General features: G+C 39.8%; 2 protein-coding genes across 4 annotated transcripts in view; both read right to left on the bottom strand.

The window, feature by feature from the left end:
* LOC136862705 (coiled-coil domain-containing protein 77) overlaps nt 1-26,253 on the bottom strand; it is a 216,034-nt gene that overhangs the window by 120,429 nt on the left and 69,352 nt on the right. The window lies entirely within an intron of this gene.
* On the bottom strand, nt 13,247-19,403 carry LOC137498582 (uncharacterized). Its single transcript, XM_068226444.1, has 3 exons — nt 19,091-19,403; nt 18,680-18,791; nt 13,247-13,485 (listed from the first exon to the last, which is right to left on the bottom strand). Exons 1-3 carry the CDS (start codon nt 19,121-19,123, stop codon nt 13,247-13,249), a joined length of 384 nt encoding a protein of 127 aa, XP_068082545.1. The 5' UTR covers nt 19,124-19,403.

Here is a 26,253-nt window from a genome sequence, read left to right as displayed (position 1 = left end):
TGTTTACCAATGGAAGTATTATGGAACCGCTGAAGAAGAGATGGAGGCGTAAACTTATTTTTTTCTCTTCTTAGCCCTGGAGAAACTAAACTATATAAAACTGATATGTTGTACATAGTGGGGTGGATATTTGAACCTTGGAATGAAATCGAGCATATACGCCTCGTTCTTTCCTGGAGAAATTTGCTCGACCATTCAGGAAATGAGTTTCAAGAAAGCAGGGAAGAGGCAGAAAATGGTGAAATAGTGGACATACTGAAGAAAATTCCAGTCTGCGGAACAGGACTGGTTGTGATGTTGGAAAATAGATGGTGCAGGATGAGAAGTGTGAACGTTTAGATGGTAAAATAGTTGCACTAGTGAAAGAGAATGAAGATAAAAATGAAGATGAATCAGAAGACAAAGAGACAGAAGACAATGGAAAAGTTAAGATGATGATTCACAGTGAAGGACTACAGGCCACTGAAGGAATGCTCCGTTACATGGAGGAGCAAGGTGCAATTACTATGGAATTTTTGTTTTTGTGTCGCCCACGAGAAGAAGCTCCACAAAGACAATATGAAAGCAAGCGGTAGTCAAGCATCAGGATATTCCTTCCTATAAAGAACTAGTCATTTATTCAATTCTGTGTTCAAGTTTCTTTTTAATTTTTAACCATTATTTTAGGGCATGTTGTACCTTTCTGTGTACTTTATTTTGCTACAAAGTTCTTTCATTAGAGTAATATGCAGTAAAATATTATGAATTGTGAATAACCCACCCCTTATACCGTAAAACTCAACACCTTCTCAGTCCATATTAGGTCGAGTTGTTGGGACTCTACTCTCGACAACTTAAATGTATAGAAGTATGTAAGTATGAATACACTAAAGACAAATAGTGTATAGTATATATTGTAGACCTACAAATATATATATATATATATTATCCCTCTCTTCGGAAGCAAAGATTTACAATATTCATTTTTATTACAAAGCTATCGATCCTTAACAATACAGGAAACACTGTACTGCCTTCTCATCCTAATGGATTAATTTCAAGACTTACATCCAAATATGTAAAAACTTACAGGACATATCTCGTAACCATGAAGTTCCTAGTGTCTATTTTTATACAACATGCATGTTTCACAAGAGTGCAGTAAGGAGAGCCACTTGTAAAGAAAACAACGTTCCTTAGAAACATTTATAGTCTTAACTTTATGAAATAAATTTGATCAGAAATAATGAAAATTGGATAACAGGAGAATTAAATGCACTTATGAACACTAATACACAAATAATAGATTTAAAGTTACGGTAGTTTTTGAATATCATGTTTTAAAATGGATTAAGTTACACTGGAACCTCGATTCTCCGTTTTAGGAGGTACAACGGAAAAAAAATGTACAACACGGGGAAAATCTGGGAAACAATGGAAACCATCAACAATTTGGCTAAAAGTCTCAAAAATGAAATATGTATAATTATAATCTTACAAACACTCCTAAACCAAACTACAGCCCCAATGGGCCTTCGCCTACCATGCGAACACTGCTCAGCCCGAAGGCCTGCAGATTACTAGGCGACACATGGTCAGTGTGACGAATATTTCTCGGCCATATTTCCTGGCTCTCTAGACAGTGGTCACCATCTCACCATTAGATCGCACCTCAATTAAACGTAATCACATAGGCTGAGTGGACCTGGAACCAGTCCTCATATCGAGGAAAATATACCTGTCCTGGCCAGGAATCGAACCCGGACCCTCTGAGTGAGATGCAGGAAAATTAGACCACAGGGCCGGCTTCAAACAATTACTGGTACGCGAGTTTAAAATCTCTATACTTTACATTCAGTTTTATCGGGGAAACGTCGTCAGTTTCCCACCAAAACTTTTTTCAGTTCAGCAACTTTGATCAGCCAAACTCTTCGAAAAATCTAATTACGCCAAGCCCAACAACAATCGACCACAAATAGTTTTTAATTCTCTAATGTAATAAAATAAAGCACATTAGATAAGAAAGCACCCAGCATGATGGCAAAAACCCTTCTTTTTAATCTTCCATTGTAATTTGGTCACCGGTATACTGTTCGTAGACAGTTTCTGGAAATTTTGTACCGCGTAAAATAGACCTACATCAACTTTTAAAGCACACTAGATACAAAAGCACCGAACATGATGGCTCTTTTTTTATATTCCATTGTAAATTGGTCACCGGTATACTGTTCATAGTCAGTTTCCAGGAATCTTGAATTTTAAATGTTATGTTGAACTCGAAAATATGGTTTCGAATGTAAGTATCGATTCTCAAAGTTCTCATATGCATTATATTCAATTCTGCACATCACAAAACACAATCAAATTGGAAAGAGAAAAAATATCATCAAAACTTCATAAATTACAGTTATTCGTGACCTTGAACGCAGCTGGAAAGTGTGCTTGCTGCACAAGTCAGTAGGCCTACTAGTAGTAACGTTTTAAATGCAACGTTGAGCAAATAAAACCACTGTGGTTCTTAACACAAATTCCCAGTCTTATATTAGGACCAAAACAGTAATAGGCAATCCCAAGATCTCCCATGTCTATGTATGAAAGGTGCAACATCTGTTCTGGTCTCGATAACATAATTGTACCATACACGATAATATTAAAATCATGGATTTGTGTTAAGAAGGAGCAGTTTTGAGTCCTGCCTGAAAGCCCAGTGACTATACAATGCCCTGAGCGAAGTGTCAAAAAACTGTTCAGAGATATAATGGAAAAATCATCTAACCCTGGATATAATGTAGACGTATTACTGTACAAGTATTCCTTCTGAATTACTGACTGCCTTAGGGCCGGTTCTACCACCTCCAGGTAGAGCAGCAGGTAATTTGCCCTCCGCGTAAAACGACATTTCCGTTCGACCATTCCCGGGTAGCGCTGTCGGCAGCATAAATCGTAGTTACCCCGCGCGTAAATTATCGGCCTCTCGAAGCTGCCGATAAACCTTTACCTGCCAGGCAAGTCTTGAGAGCTGAAAACTGTTTATTGTATTTGAAGCTTCTTGCATCTTGTTATCTCAAGTTGTTGATAAAAAACAAGATACAGTGACAACATTCGGGATCAGTATTGCATTGCAGTAAGTAAAAACTCAGCAGGATACACTAATTTAAGATTGTATGTCATGGTATACGTAATTTTGTTTCATAATTCCATATGATTTTAGGTTAGCAGGTTTTAATCATGGATGAGCTTCTTGAGATTGTTGATCTTGTTGATGATTATGATGACGAACAATTAGTACCAATTAGGCGCCCCTACGCCAGATACGAGAGACCAGATCATTTCTGTATCTGGACTGACGCCGAGTTTTTTTGCAGATTCAGGCTTAAAAAGCCGACTGTGATCTACCTTTTGGGATTAATTGAAGATGAACTACGAAACGTCAGTGCTCGGTAAGTTATGTTATTGTATTAGTAGTTCGACATAATTCTTGGAGCCACACAATTATCACTCACGAGATTTAAGAATCGACGCTATATAGTGTTATTCTGAAGTGAAATTTAATTACAGTATTTTGAGAACTTGTTCAGCGAAGATGGGTACCGTATACATTCGCAACAAACCGAGATTTACGGAAAGATCAAACATTTAGCTTGTTCCCTTGCTCATATTTGTGTTCATGTTTGTGTTGAACGACTTTTAGGTTACATGGTTCAACAAGGACAGGTTAGGTTACAGCTTGCAAGGAGTTAGTTTTGGTAGAGTGGTGAAAATTGAGCGGTTCCAGGATTCAGATTATTTAACATATTATTATTATTAAATTACAACTATTTTTGTCACTGCTATGTGCTCAGATACCATACTTTAAATTATCTTAATACTCATATGCCTAATAAGTTACATTTTGTGCTGAGGAAGCCTGTATGTGAAGTATGGATACCTATTTTCCCTTGAAATCAAGTGTATCCTTTTTCTTTTTGTAGGAATTTTGCACACTCACCCATGAACCGCCTATTGCTAACTTTGCAGTTTTATGCAACTGGGACAATGTTCCTAGCAGCTGGTGATTTTAGTGGTGTTAGTAAATCAACAGCATATTCAATTGTAAAACAAGTCACCTGGGCTATTCCACGGCTGCGACCTCAGTTCATTAGAATGCCACACACCGAACGTGAACTCCAGAGTGTACAGATGGAATTTTACAGAATTGCTCGATTTCCCAAAGTTGTTGGGGCATTGGACTGTACTCATATAAGGATTCAATCTCCAGGTAAATATGCAATGTTATACAGTAGTATTCTCCATCTACACATTACTGGTATGTGAGGCTACCTCACTTCTGTTTCTTCCCTTATCCTATTTGCTGCCCTTTCACCTGTTATTACTTTAATTTCATGTGAATTTAGATTCAGCTATTGTGCATCCATACAATCGCAAATACATTACCATTATCCTTTTCTCTCTGTCATTATGTTTCATTGGTACTGAACATGTAGGCCTGCTGAAATATTTTCACATAACTTAGACCAGGATTAGACCAACTTAGCCTGTTGCTACTTATGAACTGTTGTGGTGAATCAAGGATATACGTTGGTGTACAGCCATAAATTACAGTGAGCCGACATATTGTTCACAACGTTCTCTTACCGTTTCCATCATAGAGAATACCACTCATCCAAAGCTATGTTTACTTGACCTTTTCAAGAAGTCCTTAACAGTATTTAACGTCCCAAATTACCTTGACCGGATTTATCCCATATTGGTACGTGCTTATAAATAAAATAAAAGAAGAGGCTTATCATTCCAAGTACCTGATTGGTTTCATAATTTAACCATGATAATTGTTAATTCTTAGATACCATCTCTACAGTATAGTGTAATCGTACATCTCCTATATCTCTGAACTACCATAAATGTTGTTGCTGAAGAACATGGTAAGCTATCAATTTTCAACTTATATCAACCCAGCATTATGTTTTACTTCTAGGATATTGTCAGATTTACAAAGTACCTCATGCTGGTGAGCAATATATTGGAGAAAGAACATATTCTCACTGTTTGGGCAACATGGCTCTTCTGAGGCCAGTGATTACTGGGATGAATATTGCAGACGACCTTTGCTCACCTAGGCCTACTTATTTTTACAAATAATCCTACACACTGTCTAGGAGCCTCCGTGCTCAGGCGGCATTGCACCAGCCTCTTACCACTGGGTTCCGTGATTCAAATCCTGGTCGCTCTATGCGAGATTTGTGCTGGACAAAGTGGAGGGAGGACAGCTATTTCTCTGGATACTCTGGTTTTCTGCTAGATGAGGGCTTCATTTCATTGCATTCCTGACCCGGTCGAATGACTGTAAACAGGCTGTAGATGTTCAATCCTAGAAACTGTGTAAACTTGGGTTGCCGAGCAAGAATACCTGCTACACTGATAGTTGGCGATGAAGCTCAGATCTTAATTTACTGTGTTGCAAGTACACAAACACTTTTAGAATATCACATAAATATTCCTGCTCTGATATAGCCTTTTCCAGAGTCTAGATGTAGCACTTTGTGAGAATGAGTTCTTTGATCTAGATATGCCCAGCCTATGGAATATGGTGATATTGGAACCTTAATGCAATGCTGCCATGGGGGAAAGTGTGTCTCATGATTACATTTTGAAGCTGTAAAAATTCTCTTATTTCTTGTTTCTTAACCCCTCCCAACTCCCACCCCCAGGCAGTTGATTGACCTTCTTTCACTTTGTACTTGATATGCTGTTAGTGATAAGACTGTTTCCCCACTGACCTTTATGGTTTCCTCTACCACTAAATAGCTGCAATAAATATTGCAGATCCTAGATATACAAGTCACTCAGCACACTATCACATTTTTACCAGGGTTGATCAAATGAAACAAGCAATATCCTGCATTAGGAAGTCTATCAACTGGTATTTATTACCAATTGGACTTGTCAGATCTAAGCATGCTTCTTTCATCTTTACTCATATGTAGTCTAACAAAGATGTAACTCAGTATTATATCTTCTTTGATATTCATGCATATAATTAATGTTTGAGGACCAGATTCAGTATATGAAGAAAAAGGTTCTTCCCTGTAAAAGCATGCAACCTTTATAATAGTTATAAAGTTGTCTGCATTCACAATTTGGTATGCAATAAGCAGCTGAAGAGTACGTATTAAGAAAGCTGTTGTCTCAGATTTCATTCAAGGTGATCATCTGGATGAATCCGTTATTGTATCATACCTTATTATTAGAGGCAAAATGTGGGGTATTACAAAGCAGTTTTTGTTGCATATACAATATTACTGACAGAAAGTAACAGGTAGGTTACTCAGTATAGGGCTAATACTGTTACCTTTTTTAAGAAGCAGTCAATACAGTGCAAATTAAATCATATATTCCAGATGAAATTTTTAATGGCATCTTTTTAATGAAAGAAACTGTATTGCAATACCCCACAAGGCCTTATGAAATACAATTTAAAGCATTGTACAACCACAACCAATCCTTGACATTAGAGGATAGAAAGCTCATGCTAGTGTATGTTAAAGAAGCCAGAATAGTAAATGTAGAAAAGTTAGTAACTCCAAACGACAAATAGATGTGATTTCCCTACAGATTACTTAAACCAATACCTAAATTACATCTTTTCCTTTTTTTAGTATAGCCTATCCTCAATTACTTAAGAGGTGCAGTAGATGTGGAAAGAATAAAAAATGGCTTGATATTAATGGCATTTTCTTTTTCATTTGCAGGGGGTGATAACGCAGAATATTACCGGAACAGAAAAGGCTTCTTTTCACTCAATGTGCGAACAGTGAGTGATAGAAGTCTGAAAATCCGGGATATTGTCGTGCGATGGCCTGGATCAGCCCATGACCAGGTTGTTTTCAATAACAGCCACTTAAAAGCCAGACTTGAGAGGAATGAATGGAGGAATCTTTTAATATTGGCAGACAGCGGCTATGAAAATAGACCATATTTAGTAACACCATTCGCTAATCCCGACTCAGCCGCTGAGAACCTCTATAACGAAGCACAAATTAAAACGAGGAGTGTTGTCGAAAGGCAATATGGAGTTTGGAAACGGCGATTTCCAGTACTATCTCTGGGAATGAGAGTGTCCCTCGAGAAAGCTCAAGCCATTGTCGTTGCTACTGCTGTTCTGCACAATATGGCATGTGACAGAAGAGAAGACGAGCCACCAGTTGATCCTGACCTTAGAGTTCTCGATGATAACGTGCCAGTGATTCCGCGTTTGCACCACAATGAACAAGGAAATGTATGTTACTGACAGAGGCTTGTGAACGAGTATTTTTCCCAGTTGCTAAATGAGGGGAGATAATCTGCAAGCTTCTGTTAATTAGCCATGCACCTCTACAATCTTCTCCATTATTCTCCTAGGTAATCTATCCTCCTCTATTCACCTATGTCCCAACCACTGCAGCCAATTTATGCATACAGCTTCACCCAAAGAGTTTAATCCTACCTTAGCCATTAGTTCCTTATTCTAAGTACCATACTGCCATTCTTCCCACCTGATTGTGCTTGCTACTTCGAACTTATGAATAAGATATAGATGTTGATTTCGATAGGCAACCTGAAATATTTGTCCCGAATGAGTAAATTTATAATACCAATGTAGTTGGTCCATTATTGGACATTATAAATTTTCCAGCTCCCTAAGTACGGTACCCTATTTTTAACCCTTTAGCAATACTGTTTTTGGAAAATGTGGCATTCATAGGATTCTAGCAAGTCAAAGCCCTTTATTGTACCATATGTAAATATAACATTATGTAAGTATTTTATTAGAATAGTGGCATTCTTGTTTAATTTTAGTAGTGCTTTATCCTGAGCAATCGCTATTAAGCAGGTTCATCAACAGCTGATGATGACTTATTGACAGGTCGAAACTGGTACTGTCTTTTAATGTAAATATTCTAGACACTTTGTAAAATAAAGTATTGATTAGGTGGACAACTCATCCTTCGTACTTGTGTGCTCAAATTATCAATACGGACATGAAGCTGATAGATTATAGATCCCTATGGGAATCAACATCTGTATCAGCTGATGGCCAGGCAGGCATCAATTTTTGGAAACGAGACAAAGCATTGGCACTGCGGTAGCCCCAAGTAACCTACGCAGTGGCCTACATGGTATGCACTAGCCATGCGTCTTGGTCGGTGTGCTGTTTACCAACTGATGAGCCCAACTTGGCACACTCAGGCAACCAGGAATGAGTTAGCTGGAAAATTTATAATGTCCAATAACGGGTCAACTACATTGATATTATGAATAAGAAATCCTGAGTCCACACAGCCTTCACTCCCGTTAGTCTAAAAACATACAAATATCAAGATAGTCTGACCAGGCAAGTTGGCCCTGTGGTTAGGGACGTGCAGCTGTGAGCTTGCATCCGGGAGATAGTGGGTTCGAACCTCACTGTCCGGCAACCCTGGAGATGATTTTCCATGGTTTCCCATTTTCACACCAGGCAAATGCTGGGACTATCTTAATTAAGGCCACGGACACTTCCTTCTTGTTCGTAGGCCTTTCTTATCCCATTGTCGACATTGGACCTTAGGTGTGACGTAAAGGAAATTGTAAAAAAAAAAAAGGAGTGCATTTACATATTTCTCACAGAAAATTGTCCATCACAACTGCAAGCTCATTGCATTTCTTTTGCTGCATCTTTATTCATTTTTACTGAAGTATCCTAGCATCCTGCAAGAATACACTTGTAAAACTTCAGTTTTGTATTTCCAACGTGACATTGTTTTCTTAGGCTTCGTCCCTACCGAGATTACTTTAGTCTTGGAAATGCTATTTTTCATATCATATTTGCTGCACGTCTTTTTAAGCTCCAGAATAGATGCAGAGTTTCAACACAATCTGCAATTAGGACCAAGTTAGCGTAATCAAAACTGTTCAAGCGTTTCTACCCAATGCCATACTCGCATTCCATGCTAATCTAATTACTGTATAAGCCCGTTTCATCCCTGCCTTCCTGCATATTCCCTGATTTCAGGTGTAATTTCATCTATTCCTGCTGCTTTTCCTTCCCACTTCAACTATAATTCACTGTCATCATTGTGCTGCTCCCCATGAACTCCGTTGTTGGGGACTTCAGCAGAAATATTCCCTTTTGCATTCAGCTCCTCTTCAAAATATTCCTTCAGTATGTCCAGTGATTCCCTAGCACCTACAATGAGTTCACACGATTTCCCCAAAATGCTATTAATTTCCCTCCCTTTCTGACAGTCCACAATACCATAGTTCCCTGCCGCTTGACCAGTCCTTTCCAGTTTATTTCCGAAATCTTCCCATGAATATTTCCTGGACTCTACAATGACTTGTTTCTTTCATCTGTATGCAGTTCCTTACCTACATTTTTACACACTTTCTTTCTACGTTTTAAAGTTGATTTCATGAGGAGGGTTTGTGTAATCACAATGTGGTTCAGCATGGGGGCGTTGAGTGATACTTCACGCATCACAACCCCTCAATATTTATCGTCTTTGAGCCTGCAAAAACTGCCGTGTGATAAAGTTGTGGGGGAAATACTGATCCGCAGCACATACATCAAGTGCAAGTATTGTTTGACATTACTCGTTCAGAAGTGAACCTTAAATGGCATAACCTCATTGGCTGAAGTTCACAGTTGAAATATTTTACATAGTTTTTGCAGGCGTAAACGACAATATAACGTCAATTGAAGTGTTAATTTATTTCATATATTACATGTAGAAGCTGGAAGGTTTTCTATGTGGGATATTATTTGTATATATGTGTACTGTACTTCAGAAATTCCAATATATTCACAGATCAGCAATTGTCTCTTAAGATACAGCTAATATATTCACAGATCAGCAATTGTCTCTTAAGATACAGCATATAACTGATTAGAATCAGAATACCATGTGTCAATGTTATGATCTTCAAGACCTGTGTATGCTTATGCAAATTCATCAAGGAGGAGTCGTGTTTTATTTCAGACTTAGCTTTGGTTATATGTTCACGTGTTAGTGGGGAGAAACTGTTCAGTCTTATTTGTATATATCTTACAAGTGTTTGATGAATGGAATCTCTATGTATAAAGTCATTATAGAATATAAGTTGTTTATTCCAAATTATTGTGGAGGTTTCATTTAAGGTATACCTTGCTGCAGTTCCCGTTCTCCTAGTCATTTTCAGTGGGTTAGGTACAGCCTGAAGCGCAAGTACCAAACCCCTGAGAGAGAAAAAAAAAAAAATCATACCTTTTACAATCTGAGGGATCCATTTTTGTCAAATCTGATGCCAACGTTTACAAACATTTATGATTACTATATTTTATTTTATTTATAAATCATTCCACCAAGATGTTCACTTTTTTCTATCTGAGCATTTGATCACCATTTCTTGAATAGTACCCCTGTATGCCACTCACTCTTTGAATCCTGAACTGAATGACTGTTCTTTGGAGCGTTTCAGAAATCATATGTGTACATGTCTCGTTTCCTTGTCCTGAAGATTTCCTATCTCTCTGTGGCCAGACTCTACCCTAGACCCAGTGATACTTAGTTCCCTACAGAGCTCGATAGCTGCAGTCACTTAATTGCGGCCAGTATCCAGGAGATAGTAGGTTCGAACCCCACTATCGGCAGCCCTGAAAATGGTTTTCCGTGGTTCCCATTTTCACACCAGGCAAATGCTGGGGCTGTACCTTAATTAAGGCCACGGCCGCTTCCTTCCCACTCCTAGCCATTTCCTGTCCCATCGTCACCATAAGACCTATCTGTGTCGATGCGACGTAAAGCAAAAAAAAAGAAGCAAAACATAGTTCCCTGAAGATCAGGTAATCGTCAAAAAATCCTTGGAATACAGATACATTCCTATCAGGTTTCCTGAATTCAAATTCAGGTATAATATGGTCTGTTACGGATCTGCTGCCCCTACCCTTCTACGTGCAACGTTGAGTAGCCTTATGCTTGAATGAATTCGTAACCGATAATCCCATACTAGCAGAGAAGTCCAGCAAATGCTGCAATTCCTACTTGCAATTCTTGCATAGAAATTACCCATTAGCACTATCCTATCCGTGCTGTTGACCCTGACTACGATGTCTTTCAGTGCTTCCTAACACTTGTCTATTTCATCCTCGTGTGCTCCCTCATGTGATGAATACACTGAGACAATCACGGTCCTAATTCCTCTTAACGCTAAATCTGTCCACAAGTAATGAACTTCATAATTGTTCCGCATTCACAGACAAAATCGTTGTACAAAATTTTCTTTTTAGAAAATGTATAGACTTTTCTGCCTTTCAGTTCTATTATATTTCAATTTCTTACTCTAAAAATTGAAGATTTTTGTCCTTCAGCTGAAAAAGGCTCAAAAGAGAGACATATAGTTTGTTTAATTCTAATCATGAGGAAAAGCTCAATTTTTAGAGTACAAGACTGAAATACAATAGCATTGAAAAGTCTATATATTTTCTAAAGATAACATTCTGTACAACAAATCTATCCACAGCATTCAAGTGTCTAACACAGGGCCTCTCAAACGCCCAAAATTTCATGGGTGCAAACCGAGGCGCAGAGGTACTGTGCATCACTCCAACTCGGGTGGTGTAGTGCGTTGAGAACGACGAAGCGCTCAATGATAGACAGCTTGTTTATCAGTGAAATAGATAAGTGCAAGACAACATAATAATGGAGCAACCTGTTTTGAAGAAAGCACAGACCTACGAAAGTCCATTTCAATCAAACTGGGAACTTTCACATCTTTTTTGTCAGTCATGACAATAAAGCCAAATGCTTAATCCGTGAGACAATTATGTGATCATCAAAAAGATCTATTTTTCAATACAAAGACTTTGCTGATTTCTACCACAATGTGTTGGAAGATTTTCCTAACCTGCATTGAGAAGCACCTAAGATTATTTCTACGCTTTGTTCCATATGCACATGTGAAACGTTTTTCTGTTTTGACTTGTACGAAAACTACATTGCGTGCGAGTATTTCTGTGGCTTGGTTCTAAAAGGGCCATTGTCTCTGTTAAATACTAAACGAACAGTTAACATTTAATTAAATAAGCCCTTGCCAATAATAATAGATTACCAATAAAGATTAGAGACCTGGCAATTTTTAAAGAATACGATAGAAAAAATTAGCTTTTAATAAGGTGACTTCCACAAAGAAAGTATAAAGTTATTTAAAGTTAGTTGTCAAAAAAAATAATTGGAAAACTATAAGCAAAACCTCAAATGCTCATAGCTCAAAAACAGGTCTTTTGACATTGGCCCTTTTAGAAAGAAGCCACAGATTTCTGATCATAAAGGTTGTGCACTGGTGCATGCACCCTGAGAGGCCCTGGTCTAACAGAAACTATGCATCCTCCTTGCTGACTCAGCCAGTTCTAGCTCCTACCAAGATGAGGTTGACTGGAGTCGCATCTTAGTTTGTGAACCACAGGCAATGGCTGAATGGCCTAGTTAATATTTTTAGAAATTTGTGTGGCTATTGCTAGTCTGGTACAGACCCTTTGAGGGTGGGTGGCAACAGCTGTGATGGGAAACTGCAGGTTACTGTAGTCAAGGATAGTGGTGTGAGAGTTGCAGGGATGATCAGGACAGTACAAACTTCCAGTCCAAAGCCAGGGTAATTAACCATCTAAGGTCAAAATATAGAACTCTGGACCTTCTTAACCAATGGAGACTACACTGACCACTCAGCCACAGAGCAGGACAATGGCCTAGTAAGTTTTCTTCAGATTTGGGATGCCAGTTGCTATGGAAAACAGGTGGGCACCTCTGAATTATTCTGAACCTTGGTCATTCTTGTACACAGGCAGCTACGACTATACAATCCACTGGGGGGTGTCCATAAATCATTAAAATAAATTATCTGTGGAATGAGTAGCATAAAAAAACAAAACAAGAAACTTGTAGCACAACAGCCCAGAAGGCCTGCAGATTGTGAAGTGTCGTGTGGTCGGCACGATGAATCGTCGTGGCCATTATCTCCTCACAGGTCCTTATTTATAAACATGTAAGCTCAGTAGACCTTGAACCAGCCCTCATATCCAGATAAAAATCCCTGACCTGGCCAGGAATCGAACCCAGGACCTCCAGTTAAGAGGCGGGCACACTATCCCTACAGCATGGGGCAAGCAGAGTAGCATCCTGCTTCAAAGAAAGTTACCAAGCTCAGAATGTTTTCAGTGGGAATCAGTTTTTAAATAAATACATTTGTTTATAGAGTATATATATAGCAAAGAATAATGTTACATCTGCCTTTTCTTGGCAGCCATATATTTCAATCTGAGCAGCTTCATTCGCATTCTGTGCTCAGCAAGATGTCTTCTATTTTGCTGTTTGAAAATCCTTGCCTGGAGTGAGACCAAGTCCAGCTTTGCCTGCAGGAGACTGTTGTGGCTGGACTTCAAACGTTTAGTCTGATTCCTCGTGGGCACATTCTTTTTGTGGCTGTGGCTGGATGGTGTAATAGGCGGAGTAACTTTATCTGAAAACAAAATGATAATATATTACACCTGTCTTGTCACATTTTGATGTAAAAGCACTTAAATTTGGTAATGGAAGCATGCATGTCTGCCTAAAGTTTAAACATAAATTTTTATCCTTCTTGCCAAAAGAATGACAATACCAGCCAAAAGTAAAATTGTCAATATACGATACACTGCCTGTTTCTTAAATAATCTCTGTTTACCTATAATCTCTGTTTACCTATACTGACAAAACCATTGTAAGCCCATTAAAGAAGAAAGGACGTACCTCAGAGCAGTACAACCCTCACACTTTATAGTGCGTGTCAAGTGCCTTATTGTTCACTCTCAATATTTTAAGAAGTGAGGAATAACAGACTAACAGTTAATGTATAGAGGGAAACTGAATAACTTAATAGTGGGCCGAGATTTATGCCTAGTTTACACAATGTCAGTTGAGTCAACTGTTAGCGATAGCTGTCTTCTAATTATTGCAGGACAATCACTAGCTAGACCAGTTGAACGAGAACCCGTTCACAAGAGGAAGCTATTGCCACACCAGTAGATGACGAGAAATGGCTGAGTGTGCAGTGTCTGGAGAATCCCGTGAGAAATTAAATTTATTTAGTAAATGTATGTGCAAGGAATTCACTGCTGTTAATTTTATCCATAATCTCAGAAAGTGCTGGTTGAGGAACATTTTTGTCTTTGTACAGATCTTCATGCTGGTCCCACAAACATACAGCTCAACAAGTTTTACGTTAGTATTGTCACCCTGCTTTGGAGCCATAATAAAAATAATTTAAAAATTAAAGTATTTAAATTATCAAGATCATTCAGGTGGCTGCACCTCTCGGTTGACACAAGTGAACTGGCACAAAATAAATATACAGTTACTGGCCTCAGACGTTCACACGGCGCCAACTGTTCCGATTATACTAAGCTCCAGATGGTGGGGGTTGCAGCTGGGCCCAGATGGTTGTCCTCAGTCTACTCCTGGGGACAATCGATCGCCTGGACAATTGTGAAGGCAATTCACTAGACAACTGTACCGGAGTGTTCGCACGAAGCTAGTCAACTGTCCTCTGACAATTGTCTCAACTGGTATCGTGTAAAACTAGGCATAAGAGACATGAAAATCTGTGAGACTGTGTACTACAAATTGATTGTTCAGATCAGATTTCTAACTTATGCGATGTACGGTAGTTAAAAAGCTATGAAAGTAAAAGAGAAGCATGTTCATAGGTTAAGGCGAGTACTGTGTGGAAAAATGTTGACTATGCAGGAGGATTGTGCGGTACAACCTAACGATGCCCTTCCCAACATAGGTCACAGTGTTCTCCCCAGAAATTTTCATCAGCTGGGCGGGGAATACTACATTTAAAAAAATTAATAAGATAAAATTTCAATTTATTCCCCTCAGTAATATCAGACAGGTAAACTTTAACAGCAAAATAATGAAGATTTAATATTTAAATAATCAGTTTTATGGCATTTAGGCCTACATTTTAATCTGAAGCATCCGACGACTCAAATGTGTATTCAGAGATGCCAACTATTACGAATCAATCGTAATAATTACGAATTACCCATCATAATTACGCCTTTACGAATCACACACCACAAATTACGATTTTTTGTTGATTTTTAAATCTAAGTGTATGAAGTGTTCAAAAGGATACACAAGGCGGCGTGAATTTTCAGAATATTATCTTCGGATTTCTCAGAAATAATTTATACCCCTTTCCTGTCCTTCGTTTAAGAATATTTCGAGTTTTCACGCGCCGAATGCAGTGTGTGCTTCCAGTACCGGAAATTTAGGCACCTGTGAAGTGGCATATCTTGCGGAGTTGTCCTTGTTCGTCACATGATCAGACTTCCATGCAAGTATGAGAGTTCTTTTGTCTTTGTTTTGGCGGTAAAGTGGTGACAAACTCTGTTTAATTGTGAATACTGTGTGCGTGAGTGTTGAAGAAGTATTTATTGCGATTTTGGTTGCCAAATTTACATATATTGCTCTTCTAGGGTATATGCTAATCGTGTGTTACGAAATGCGAAAGGTTTGAAATAATGAAGGGATTTCTTGTGCAGGAAAATACGTGTTATTACGTTACCGTGACTAGTGACGCTAGTAATAAATATAGTTGAAAATTTAGGGAGATATACTCGGAAGAATGGCCCAGTTTAATGCGCTCCTCAAAATCTCATTCACACGTGTTTGGTAGTGTGTGGAGCCGCGATGTTGAAGATGAACAAGACTGAATTTCGTGCTAATATGAACTCCGAACTGTTAAGTGCTCTGTTAGTGCAGAGGATTCACATGATATGAAAAGAAAAAGCATGTTACCAGTGTACGTTTACCAAACAGTAACTACAAGCTTTAAATGATATGTAAGTTTAAGATCACGAAAAAAAAAAAAAAAGAAAAGAAAAAATCTACGACCCCCCCCCCTTCCCCGTGCCCTAACGGCTGCATTACGAATGACCTTTTTTGAAAGTTGGCATCTCTGTGTATTAGTGCTATGTAACTAGCACATATAAGCCTCCGTGGCACAGACGGCAGCCTCTCACCGCTGGGTTCCATGGTTCAAATCACGGTCACTCCATGTGAGATTTGTACTGGACAAAGTGGAAGCGAACAGGTTTTTCTCCAAGTACTCCGGTTTTCCTTGTCATCTTTCATTCCAGCAACACACTCCAATATCATTTCATCTGTCGGTTGTTATTTCCCCAGAGGAGTGCGACAGGCTTTGGCAGACGGCACAAATCCTATCCTTGCCACAAGATGGGGGCTTCATCAATTCCATCCCTGACCTGGTCACTGATTGGAAAACAGGTATAGTACGCGCACCTTTCAGTGATACATGGACACCCTAGTGCTGAATCGGTCGAACACGGTTATCTTTGAGATTCATACTGGCAACCGTTGAAACACAAACTATGAATCGCTTATGCATCGCTGTGCGACATCTGGCACAGGCTACACTTTATGTACTTGTACTGTTGTTGTTTACACAGCAAAGCCAAACTATAGAATTCATGCTAGGAACAAGATTTGCATCGAGAAATGTTATATAATGTGTGTGTGACCCAGTTGTTGGATTAAGATAATAAAGGTTTAGAAAATTCATATCACTCGATCATACTATCGATTCAATTCAGATTTCATTTCTATTTCAGTTGGGAGTATTACCGGAACTGGGAGAGCTCCCTCCTTACTTCTCACCCCTATACAAAAATCAATCACTAAAAAGTGAGCAAATAATAATAGGTTTTTCAACTAGCACATATCTCGGTTATGTTAGCCAGGTGGTCTGAAAAAACGGCTGGATGGTGCACTGACTGAAAAGGTCCTAGTGAGAACACTGATCACAATATTTGCAAAGGTAAATCATGTAAATGTTGAAAGAATGGAAGCCAGGAATCCACCAACCCCTTTCCAGAAATTGAATTAATTTTATAACATATCATAAATCATAGGGCATTCTCGGTGTCACTGGTGTCACTAGCCACTATCAATGGCTGAAATTGATGCAATATGATGCCAGACTCAGAATTCAACTGCAGCGTAATAAGAACTCCTACACCAAGGGTGATAAAACTCATACACACACCTTTACTCAGCATACTGTATATGCTGAAAATAACAGATAAAACTTTACTAACTGGATGCAAAAGAGAGGTTAGGAATCCAACTTAGCATGGCTCGCACGTCACAACACACTACACAAGGCTGCTAATTTGGGTGCGGCTAGTGACAAGACCACTGGTCTGGTTTAGTTAAATTGGCTACAGAAAAGACCATTGGCCTAGCATGGGGGAAAATGGCCCATAGGCTTCTAATATTCCCTACAACAGTATCAGCCAGTTACGAGAATGTTGGTCTGGATAATTTAGACCATTGACTAGTGAGAATAAGAGTGCTTCCTCTCAAAAAATGTGCCCTTATTGGCCAAGAGCTTGAACTTGCAGGTATGTTTCTGGCACATGAAAATTACTTTACTTTCTTACACTTAAGCTTCCAGATCTCTACCACAAACTTCATTACGATTCAAATCAATTAACTTGTGGCCAAGTAAAAAATATGAAAATTTCACTCATGTACATAATATACCATCAACATGGATACACAGTTGCACACATCACATTCAAACTTCACGGAATCATTATTTTCACGCAGCCCTGGGCAACACAATGCAAGCGCTATCAGAGGCAATAGGAAACCGCTCTCCAGCCAATAGGAGCACAGAAAATAGTCACATTTCACGGAATGACATAGTGTCAGTTTGCATTTTTCTATATACGTAAGAATAGTTCTCGGGGTGGTTAGTTGGTTCCCTGGCGGAAAGCATACAGTAGGGGAAGGATCTCTGCTACGTAAGGTATCGTTTCACTTAATTTTTTAATGGTCTGCACTCCCGCAAGTAAAGTGCTACAAATAACCATTCCACCTGGCGTATATGTTGCAAATAAACCAATGGTGACATGTTTTCTAACTCTTATGACTAATAAATCAATGTGTCAAGTTATTATGCACACACATACCTAATCTAAACGAGTTATGTAAGCTGAAAATAATCCTACGGTGACAAGTCTTCAACAAGTATAATTGATGGCACATATGTCGAGAAACAAATTCGAGATACTGTTCACAATGGAGATACAACGGCCAGGTGAGGAACTAATATAAACTGTATGAAATCAGTACACTGTGTGTAGAAGAATACTACTACAATAAAATCTACATCTAGTAAATAACTATTCCCAAAGCATACCTGTAGTGGTAACAATTGAATATATTTTATTACTGGCCATGAACATTCAGACCTATGTATATCCCCTCTAACCAGTCTGACGGAGTTAGGAGCTATAAATTAGGGTACATCTCTGCAGTCAATGACTGTGGCACTAATCAGAAGTAGGTATTAAAAATAGTCAAGAATTTCTATGCAAAGGCTAATGTATTCCATTTTCTCTTTCTACCTGCTATCCATCCCTCATTTTCTGGAAATAACTTATTTCTAGTGAATAAATCTTTAACCATTTATAAATTACACATCAAGATCTAAGAAATTAGATTCCCAGGGGCATTATAAAATCCTACATTATCGAACCATATCTCCCTTCCCTACAACAAAATGGTTAGGACACAGCACAGTTTATGAAAATGGTACTCTATGAAGTCACTACTTATAAATGGAATATAAAAATTACCTGAGGATTCTTCCACCTCTGTATGAGGCTGCACCTTCAGAGCGGGATGAAGTGGCATCTTCAAATTACTAGGGCTAAATGCAGTCCATTCCTCCGCAGGTCCAGAGGCCACCTAAAAACATGATAATTTATCTTTAAGTATTGGCTAGTTCGTGGTCGCAATAAAATAAGGTTGAAAGTTATCTCCTTATAACAACGGTAAGGTAAACCAAAACTTCTTTATAACCTGGCGATCATTCACAATTCTTGTACAGTATAATAGCAGCAAAAGCATACGACCATATATTTTCCTCGGAAATGTACTGTGAATTTGAAAAAGAAAAAAAAAAAAAAAAGCCCACACCTTCATTGTCCCTAATATTTTGAGGTACTTACACAGCACTTGAAATATATGTTAAAGAAGGAACTTACCACTGTACTCGTGCATGGTATACTTGATCCCATTACAATGGCACCTTCCCCGGCACTTTCCTCGATGGGTACAGTAGCCTCTAAAACTGAAAAATAAAAGAAAACTTGTATTAGAAACGCAAGACCAAAATACGTACTTAACCTATAAAGTAAATTTCAAACATTACAGTAATTCAAATCATAATATGGTTACTTTCAATAACTATACCATAATAAAGCTATAACACTGTTCAACTTACTTTCTACTTCTACACCAATGTCATCTGAATCAAAACAAGGCTCCAGTCCACCCACACTTAAGGATAGTAGTGGAGCAAGCTTCGCCTCCCAAGGCTCCACATCCTTCATTTTTGGCGGAGGGCCGCCTCCAGTACCATATAACTGGATTTTTCTCTCAGCTGCATCCTTCCGCAATTTTTTTTTAAATACACTCGTACTTGGAACGAAGGTTCTTCGCCGATCGCAAAAATCCAGCCACGTGAAACTCTTGGCTAATTTTTCCCCACTGGCTTTCCTTTTCCCGCCAAGTTACTGCGTCTGTTCTCTTATTCTCTATAATGTCTTTATATTTTAAAACTAAATCGGTTAATAAATGGATTTCTCGTAGAGAAAAATTTGAACCACGCTCTGTTTTTGCCATTTTTATATGCGCAGTAAACGTGGTCACTCACAAGTCACAAACAAACCACAAATTCAAACCAAAGAGAATGATGCAAACCAAAGAGAATAAGAGATGCAAACTAGGCCTAATACAGGAAAATAAGACGATCGAAATGAGTTTAATATTCCTAACGATAGAGTGCACGGTAATCGAAGACCAAAATCAGTCTAGCCAATATACGTATTGTGGTGCAATGTTCCAGGTAGTTACCTGGCACTTACGCGGGCGTGGTCGCACGCAAACCAAATTACCAGCTGATTAACACCCCCGGGTAGTTTACCTCATGCGTAGCTGCCAGCCACTTTACCGGCAGATGGTAGAACCGGCCCTTAGGAGAAAGCAGCATGGCAAGGTTATTCCATTTAGTGTGTAAAATGTATGAGACAGGAGAAGTCCCATCCGATTTTCGGCAGGATGTTGTTATACCTATTCCCAAGAAAGCCGGTGCTGACAGGTGTGAAAACTACCGCACCATTAGTTTAGTATCTCATGCCTGCAAAATTTTAACACGTATTATTTACAGAAGAATGGGAAAACAAGTTGAAGCTGAGTTGGGAGAAGATCAATTTGGCTTCAGAAGAAATGTAAGAACACGTGAAGCAATCCTGACTTTACGTCTGATCTTAGAGGATCGAATCAAGAAGGACAAGCCCACGTACATGGCATTCGTAGATCTAGAAAAGGCATTTGATAATGTTTATTGGACCAAGCTATTTACGATTCTGAAGGTGATTGGGATCAGATACCGAGAACGAAGAATTATCTACAATTTGTATAAAAATCAGTCTGCAGTGATAAGAAACGAGGGCTTTGAAAAAGAAGCAGCAATCCAGAAAGGAGTGAGGCAAGGCTACAGTGTGTCCCCCCTCCTCTTCAATGTTTACATAGAACAGGCAGTAAAGGAAATCAAAGGGGAATTTGAAAAGGAAATCACAATCCAAGGAGAGGAAATCAAAACTTTCAGATTTGCCGATGATATTGATATTTTATCTGAGACTGCAGAAGATCTCGAGAAGCTGCTGAAAGGTATGGACGAAGTCTTGCGTAAGGAGTACAAGATGAAAATAAATAAGTCCAAAACAAAAGTAATGGAGTGCAGTCGAATGAAGGCAGGTGATAGGAATTAGAAAGATTTTTTTGAAGACTTTCGTGTGGAGCGTGGCATTGTATGGAAGTGTAACATGGACGATAACTAGCTCAGAAAGAAAGATAATAGAAGCTTTTGAAAAGTGGTGTTACAGAAGAATGCTGAAGGTGAGATGGATAGATCAAATCACGAATGAAGAGATACTGAATCAAATTGGTGAGAGGAGATCAATTTGGCTAAATTTGACAAGAAGAAGAGATAGAATGATAGGACACATCTTAAGACACCCAGGACTTGTGCAGTTGGTTTTTGAAGGAAGTGTAGGTGGTAAGAACAGTAGGGGTAGACCAAGGTTTGAACATGACAAGCAGATTAGAGCAGATGTAGGATGCAGTAGTTACATAGAAATGAAAAGGTTAGCACATGATAGGGTGACATGGAGAGCTGCATCAAACCAGTCTGTGGACTGATTACTCAAACAACAACAACAATAATTCAATCATCCCAATCATCCCTTGGTCACCCTTTTTAGTCGCCTTTTACTAGAGGCAGGGGATACTGTGGTTGTAGTAATCGTTATCAGAATGTTGGCTGGCACGATGGACTGCATGCCAAAAGCCTGGATTGAATTCCAAACCTCTCCGCACTGCTCATGTGGAGTGAGGGCACATGATGACGACGATGGTGATTCGTCCATCGGATGGGGACGTTGAGGGTTGAGCAGAGCCCTTCATATTATCTGACAGGAGTAGGCTATGTGCTGGCACTGGGTTTCAACCCGTCAATCATAATCTTCATCATAATTTTGTTCTAGGTCAGTGGGACCGTTGATGGAACGCACATTTGGATTAAAAATCCTGGAGGGGAAGACGCACAAATTTATATTAACAGAAAAGGATGGTATTCTTTAAATGTACAAGTAATAAAATTAACAAACCAAACCAAGCCCACTGGCACAACAGCCCCAGAGGCCATGGCCTACCAAGTATCACTGGATAAAAAAATCTTCAAAATATAGTTAACCTGCTTTTATTCAGCTAGCATTAACAACTGCCATGTTTATGGTCCATGAAATCATAATTTTCTGCCTGGCACATTAATACCACTAGTACATTTGCAATATCAACGTGTTATCTGTTATATACGAGGGCTATTTTTTTTCAAGGTCCGATCGGTCGCGACAGTCAAACGCCCGCGAATATATGATGAACCGCTGCGCAGATGTGTTGCGCAACGTCTCTGAAATGACCATTATGCGCCTCACCTCAGTCCCGTCAGTAGTGAACGTGCAGCGCGCTCGTAAACATGGCTACAACGATCGCTTCGCCCGCCAAGTGTGAAGTGCGCGGTGTAATTCGATTTCTTCAGGCTGAGGGGTGCAATGCAGCCAAAATTCATCGCCGAATAAGTCGTGTGTATGGTGAAACGTGCATGAGCGACAGCAAAGTGCGACAATGGTGCAGGAACTTTACAGCAGGGCGTACAGACGTCCATGATGCAGGCAGCCAGGGAAGGAAGCGTGTGTCAACCGATGATCTTGTTCAGCGTGTGGATCAGGCAATTCGAGAAAATCGTCAGTTCACAATTTCTGTGTTGAGTGCTTCGTTTCCTGAAATTTCCAGGTCAGCTCTCTACACAATTGTGAGTGAGACACTTCAGTACCGCAAACTTTGTGCGAGATGGGTTCCGAAGATGCTGTCTGACCGTCACAAAACACAGCGAATGGGCGCCGCTTTAGCGTTTCTCCAGCGCTACCATGATGAAAGACCGGATTTTTTGAACAAAATTGTCATAGGGGACGAGACATGGGTTCATTTTGAAACAGAAGAAACAAAAGAGCAATCCAAACAGTGGATGCATTCGCACTCCCCGAGTAAGCCAAAGAAATTCAAGCGAACATTCTCCAACAGAAAGTGTATGGCTACTGTGTTCTGGGACCGGAAAGGAGTTCTGTTGGTGGAATTCATGGAACGTGGTTCTGCCATCACTGCAGCCGCATACTGTGCGACTATTCAACGTCTACGACGGGCAATTCAGAATAAGCGGAGAGGGATGTTGTCATCAGGCATTGTCCTCCTCCATGACAATGCTCGGCCGCACACTGCAGCTGCCACCACGAACCTCCTGCAGTGTTTCCAGTGGGACGTTTTCGATCACCCAGCATACAGTCCGGACCTGGCTCCATCAGATTTTCACCTCTTTGCTCACATGAAACGCTGGCTAGGAGGACAGCGTTTTGACACTGACGAGGCGCTGCAGACCGGCGTACAAGGATGGTTACAGGCGCAGGCGTCGATGTTCTATCAAGAGGGCATTGACAAGTTGGTACCACGCTACGACAAATGTCTCAATCTGCGAGGCGACTATGTTGAAAAATAGCTGTGATGTATCAGTAAGTGCTACTAATAGAAAAGTGTCAAATTTGTACTGCTGTTTCATTTCGTGACCAATCGGACCTTGAAAAAAAAATAGCCCTCGTAGACACACAGTCATATGAAAGCGCCTGTCCAGGTACAGAATGAAAACTTTTACCCAATCAATCGTGACAATCCAATGCTATTGAAGTTTTATTTTATAAACTTGTAAGTAATGTAAAATCATCAATAAATGGCAGTGGCGTATAGTGAGGGCTGCCAAGGCTATCAAGTGAAGCCCAAACCTCGCATGAGTACAACGGAAATCTAAAGCACATTATAATGTAAGCATCTGGCACAGTGTTCCATTTACAAAACTTGAAAGAAATGAGATAAAACGTCACACGTATTTCGGGGAGCGAGGCATCGGAGACTGATCTTGCATGGAAAATTCTAAATTCCCATGGAGGGAATTAGATATTTTTCACCAATAGAGCATGTCAAAAATGTCAAAAACATATCAGATGTAAGGCTTTTTAGGCGTTTGCTCTATTAACCATCGTTTCGTCTTAGGTCCTGAGGAACAAAAAGAAACTAAACACCAGAGTAGTCATCAGTTTCCTATCTCACTGCTAATCTATTACTTCAAAAAGGACACAGAATTAATAGTCAGACAGAAAATAAGTCTAAATCAATTGCCTTAAGGAATCTACTGGAAGGATAAAAGTACAACACATTTAACCATTAACACCAGATGATTTATCCTTTCAGGACCACTCCATGTGCAGTTGGCTAAGCTCTGTTATCTTACGTATCTCATTCCCATGCTTGAAAGCTGGTAGGGGAACTGGAAAGGAGGAGGTCAGTATAAGTTTAACTTAATTTTATTTTTTTTTTGTTTATTTTTTTTTTTTTTTTTTGCTATTTGCTTAACGTTGCACCGACACAGATGGGTCTTATGGCGACGGTGGGATAGGGAAGGCCTACGAGTGGGAAGGAAGCGGCTGTGGCCTTAGTTAAGGTACAGCCCCAGCATTTGCCTGGTGTGAAAATGGGAAACCACGAAAAACCATCTTCAGGGCTGCCGACAGTGGGATTCAAATCCACTATCTCCCAGATGCAAGCACACAGCTGCGCGACTCTAACCGCATGGCCAACTCGCCCGGTAAGTTTAACTCTACGAATGTACACATGTTCTTCTTCTTATGTGTTAATAAGTGTTCAGTCGGGGATAGTGTATCATATATTCATTAGGAGTAATACAGTGTATTATATAAGTTAATATGGCTCAATGTAGGAATTCTATTCCCCAAGGAGTATTTCTTTACAATCCACATGTGCATACAGAATCAGCTCATGTTGTATGGAGATAGTCTCACGAGAGATACCCTGATATTAAACTTCCAAGTCAAAGTTTGATTCCAAGATATGTAAATAAATTTTGGGGAACTGGAAGTTGTCATCATCGGTTGCTACTTATTTCTGAGTATACAAATTCTCTTGCTTACAATCGAGTAGCACTCAGTGCTGTTTGTATTTGTATTTTTATGACTAAACAGGCCAATTCTAGCGGCTGCATCTGACGGGATATGCGTAACTCTCCTTTAACTTCTTCATGCCTGTGACGCTCTTGATCAAACAGTTCAACAGCAGTAGAGGTGGTTTGGTGCCAAAGCGAGCGATCCTTGGCAAGTATGTCCCAGGCTGGAAGGTAAAAAAGTAAACTCGTGTCCTCATCCCGAGGTGATGCAGCTCTTTTCAGGCACACCCCCATTGGAGGTGAGCTGCATGTACCATTTCAATCACATACCAGCCCTCCTGCCATTCTTAAATTTCTGGCAGTACCGGGAATCGAACCCGGGCCCCCGAGGACGGCAGCTAATCACACTAACCGTTACGCTACAGAGGCGGACAGGCTGGAAGGTTGATGTTAGTGACCTCCACGGGTTGTTTAAGTTGGTCTTTATAATGCTTCAGAGGGGCACTACGGTGTCGTATGCCTGAGGAAAGTTCCCCAAAAAGAAATGGGCGAGGAAGCTTGGTGTCACTCATACAGCACACATGCCCAGTCTACCAAAGCTGATGGCCAATGATAGAGGCTTTTACACCGTTCATGTATGCTTTCTCGCGAACTGCAAGATTGCAGACATGGTTCTCCCATTTGATATTTAAGACCGAATGAAGTATCTGCTGATCAAAACGTTCACGTTTCTTGATGTCACGATGGTACAGGCTCCAGGTTTCACACCCATAGAGTAATGATGTGATGACTGCTTTATACACCTTGAGTTTGGTAAGAACTTTTAGGTCCTTATTTTTAAAGACCCGATTGGATAGCCAGACCAAATGCCAAATGAGCAGCACAGAGTCTGTTTTCCGCAAACTTGTCTGAGGTGCATCGTTTAGACAAGATGCTCCAAAGATATGAGAAGTTATCTACCTATTCAAGAATGACGTCTGAGACAGAGACACTGACATTGAACTCTTCAAGGCTAGACCCTGGGGCAGGTTGTTTTATGTGCACTGATGGTGAGGCCAAAACAATCATATGTGCTCTTGAAACTATTGATTGACTGCAGCAAGTCTTCAGCAGTAAGAGCAGGTCATTAGGTATCATCAGCATACTGCACTTCAATTATTCTGGTCACATGAATTAAGCAAGGTGAATGAAGTCATCAAGTTGAAGAAACTTTCATCCAGATGATACCACAAATCAATGCCAGATGAATCACAAAGCACAGCGGCCACGCAAAAAACAAAGCGTGTCGAGTCCATGTGAGATAGGAAAAGCATCGCAGATGTTTTCCTGATGGAGAACCTGACCAGATATACCAAAATGGAGTGCTTGAACTAGGTCCAAGAAGCATCTCAACACTGCCCACATATCAGGCCTCGGGACAGAAACAAAAGGCCTTTTCCAGATCCTAAAACACTAAGTAGAGAGGACGCGACTGTTCTCTGTATTTTTCTTGGAGTTGCCGTGCACAGAAGCTAATGTAAATTGTGCCTCTTCAGGCTCAAAGAAACTTCTCAGAGACAACCTGGAGATGGCTAGTTTTCC

This window comes from Anabrus simplex, chromosome 2 (genome assembly GCF_040414725.1).
Source record: "Anabrus simplex isolate iqAnaSimp1 chromosome 2, ASM4041472v1, whole genome shotgun sequence".
NCBI classification, from domain to species: domain Eukaryota; kingdom Metazoa; phylum Arthropoda; class Insecta; order Orthoptera; family Tettigoniidae; genus Anabrus; species Anabrus simplex.
This window is presented reverse-complemented; position numbering and strand designations above follow the sequence as displayed.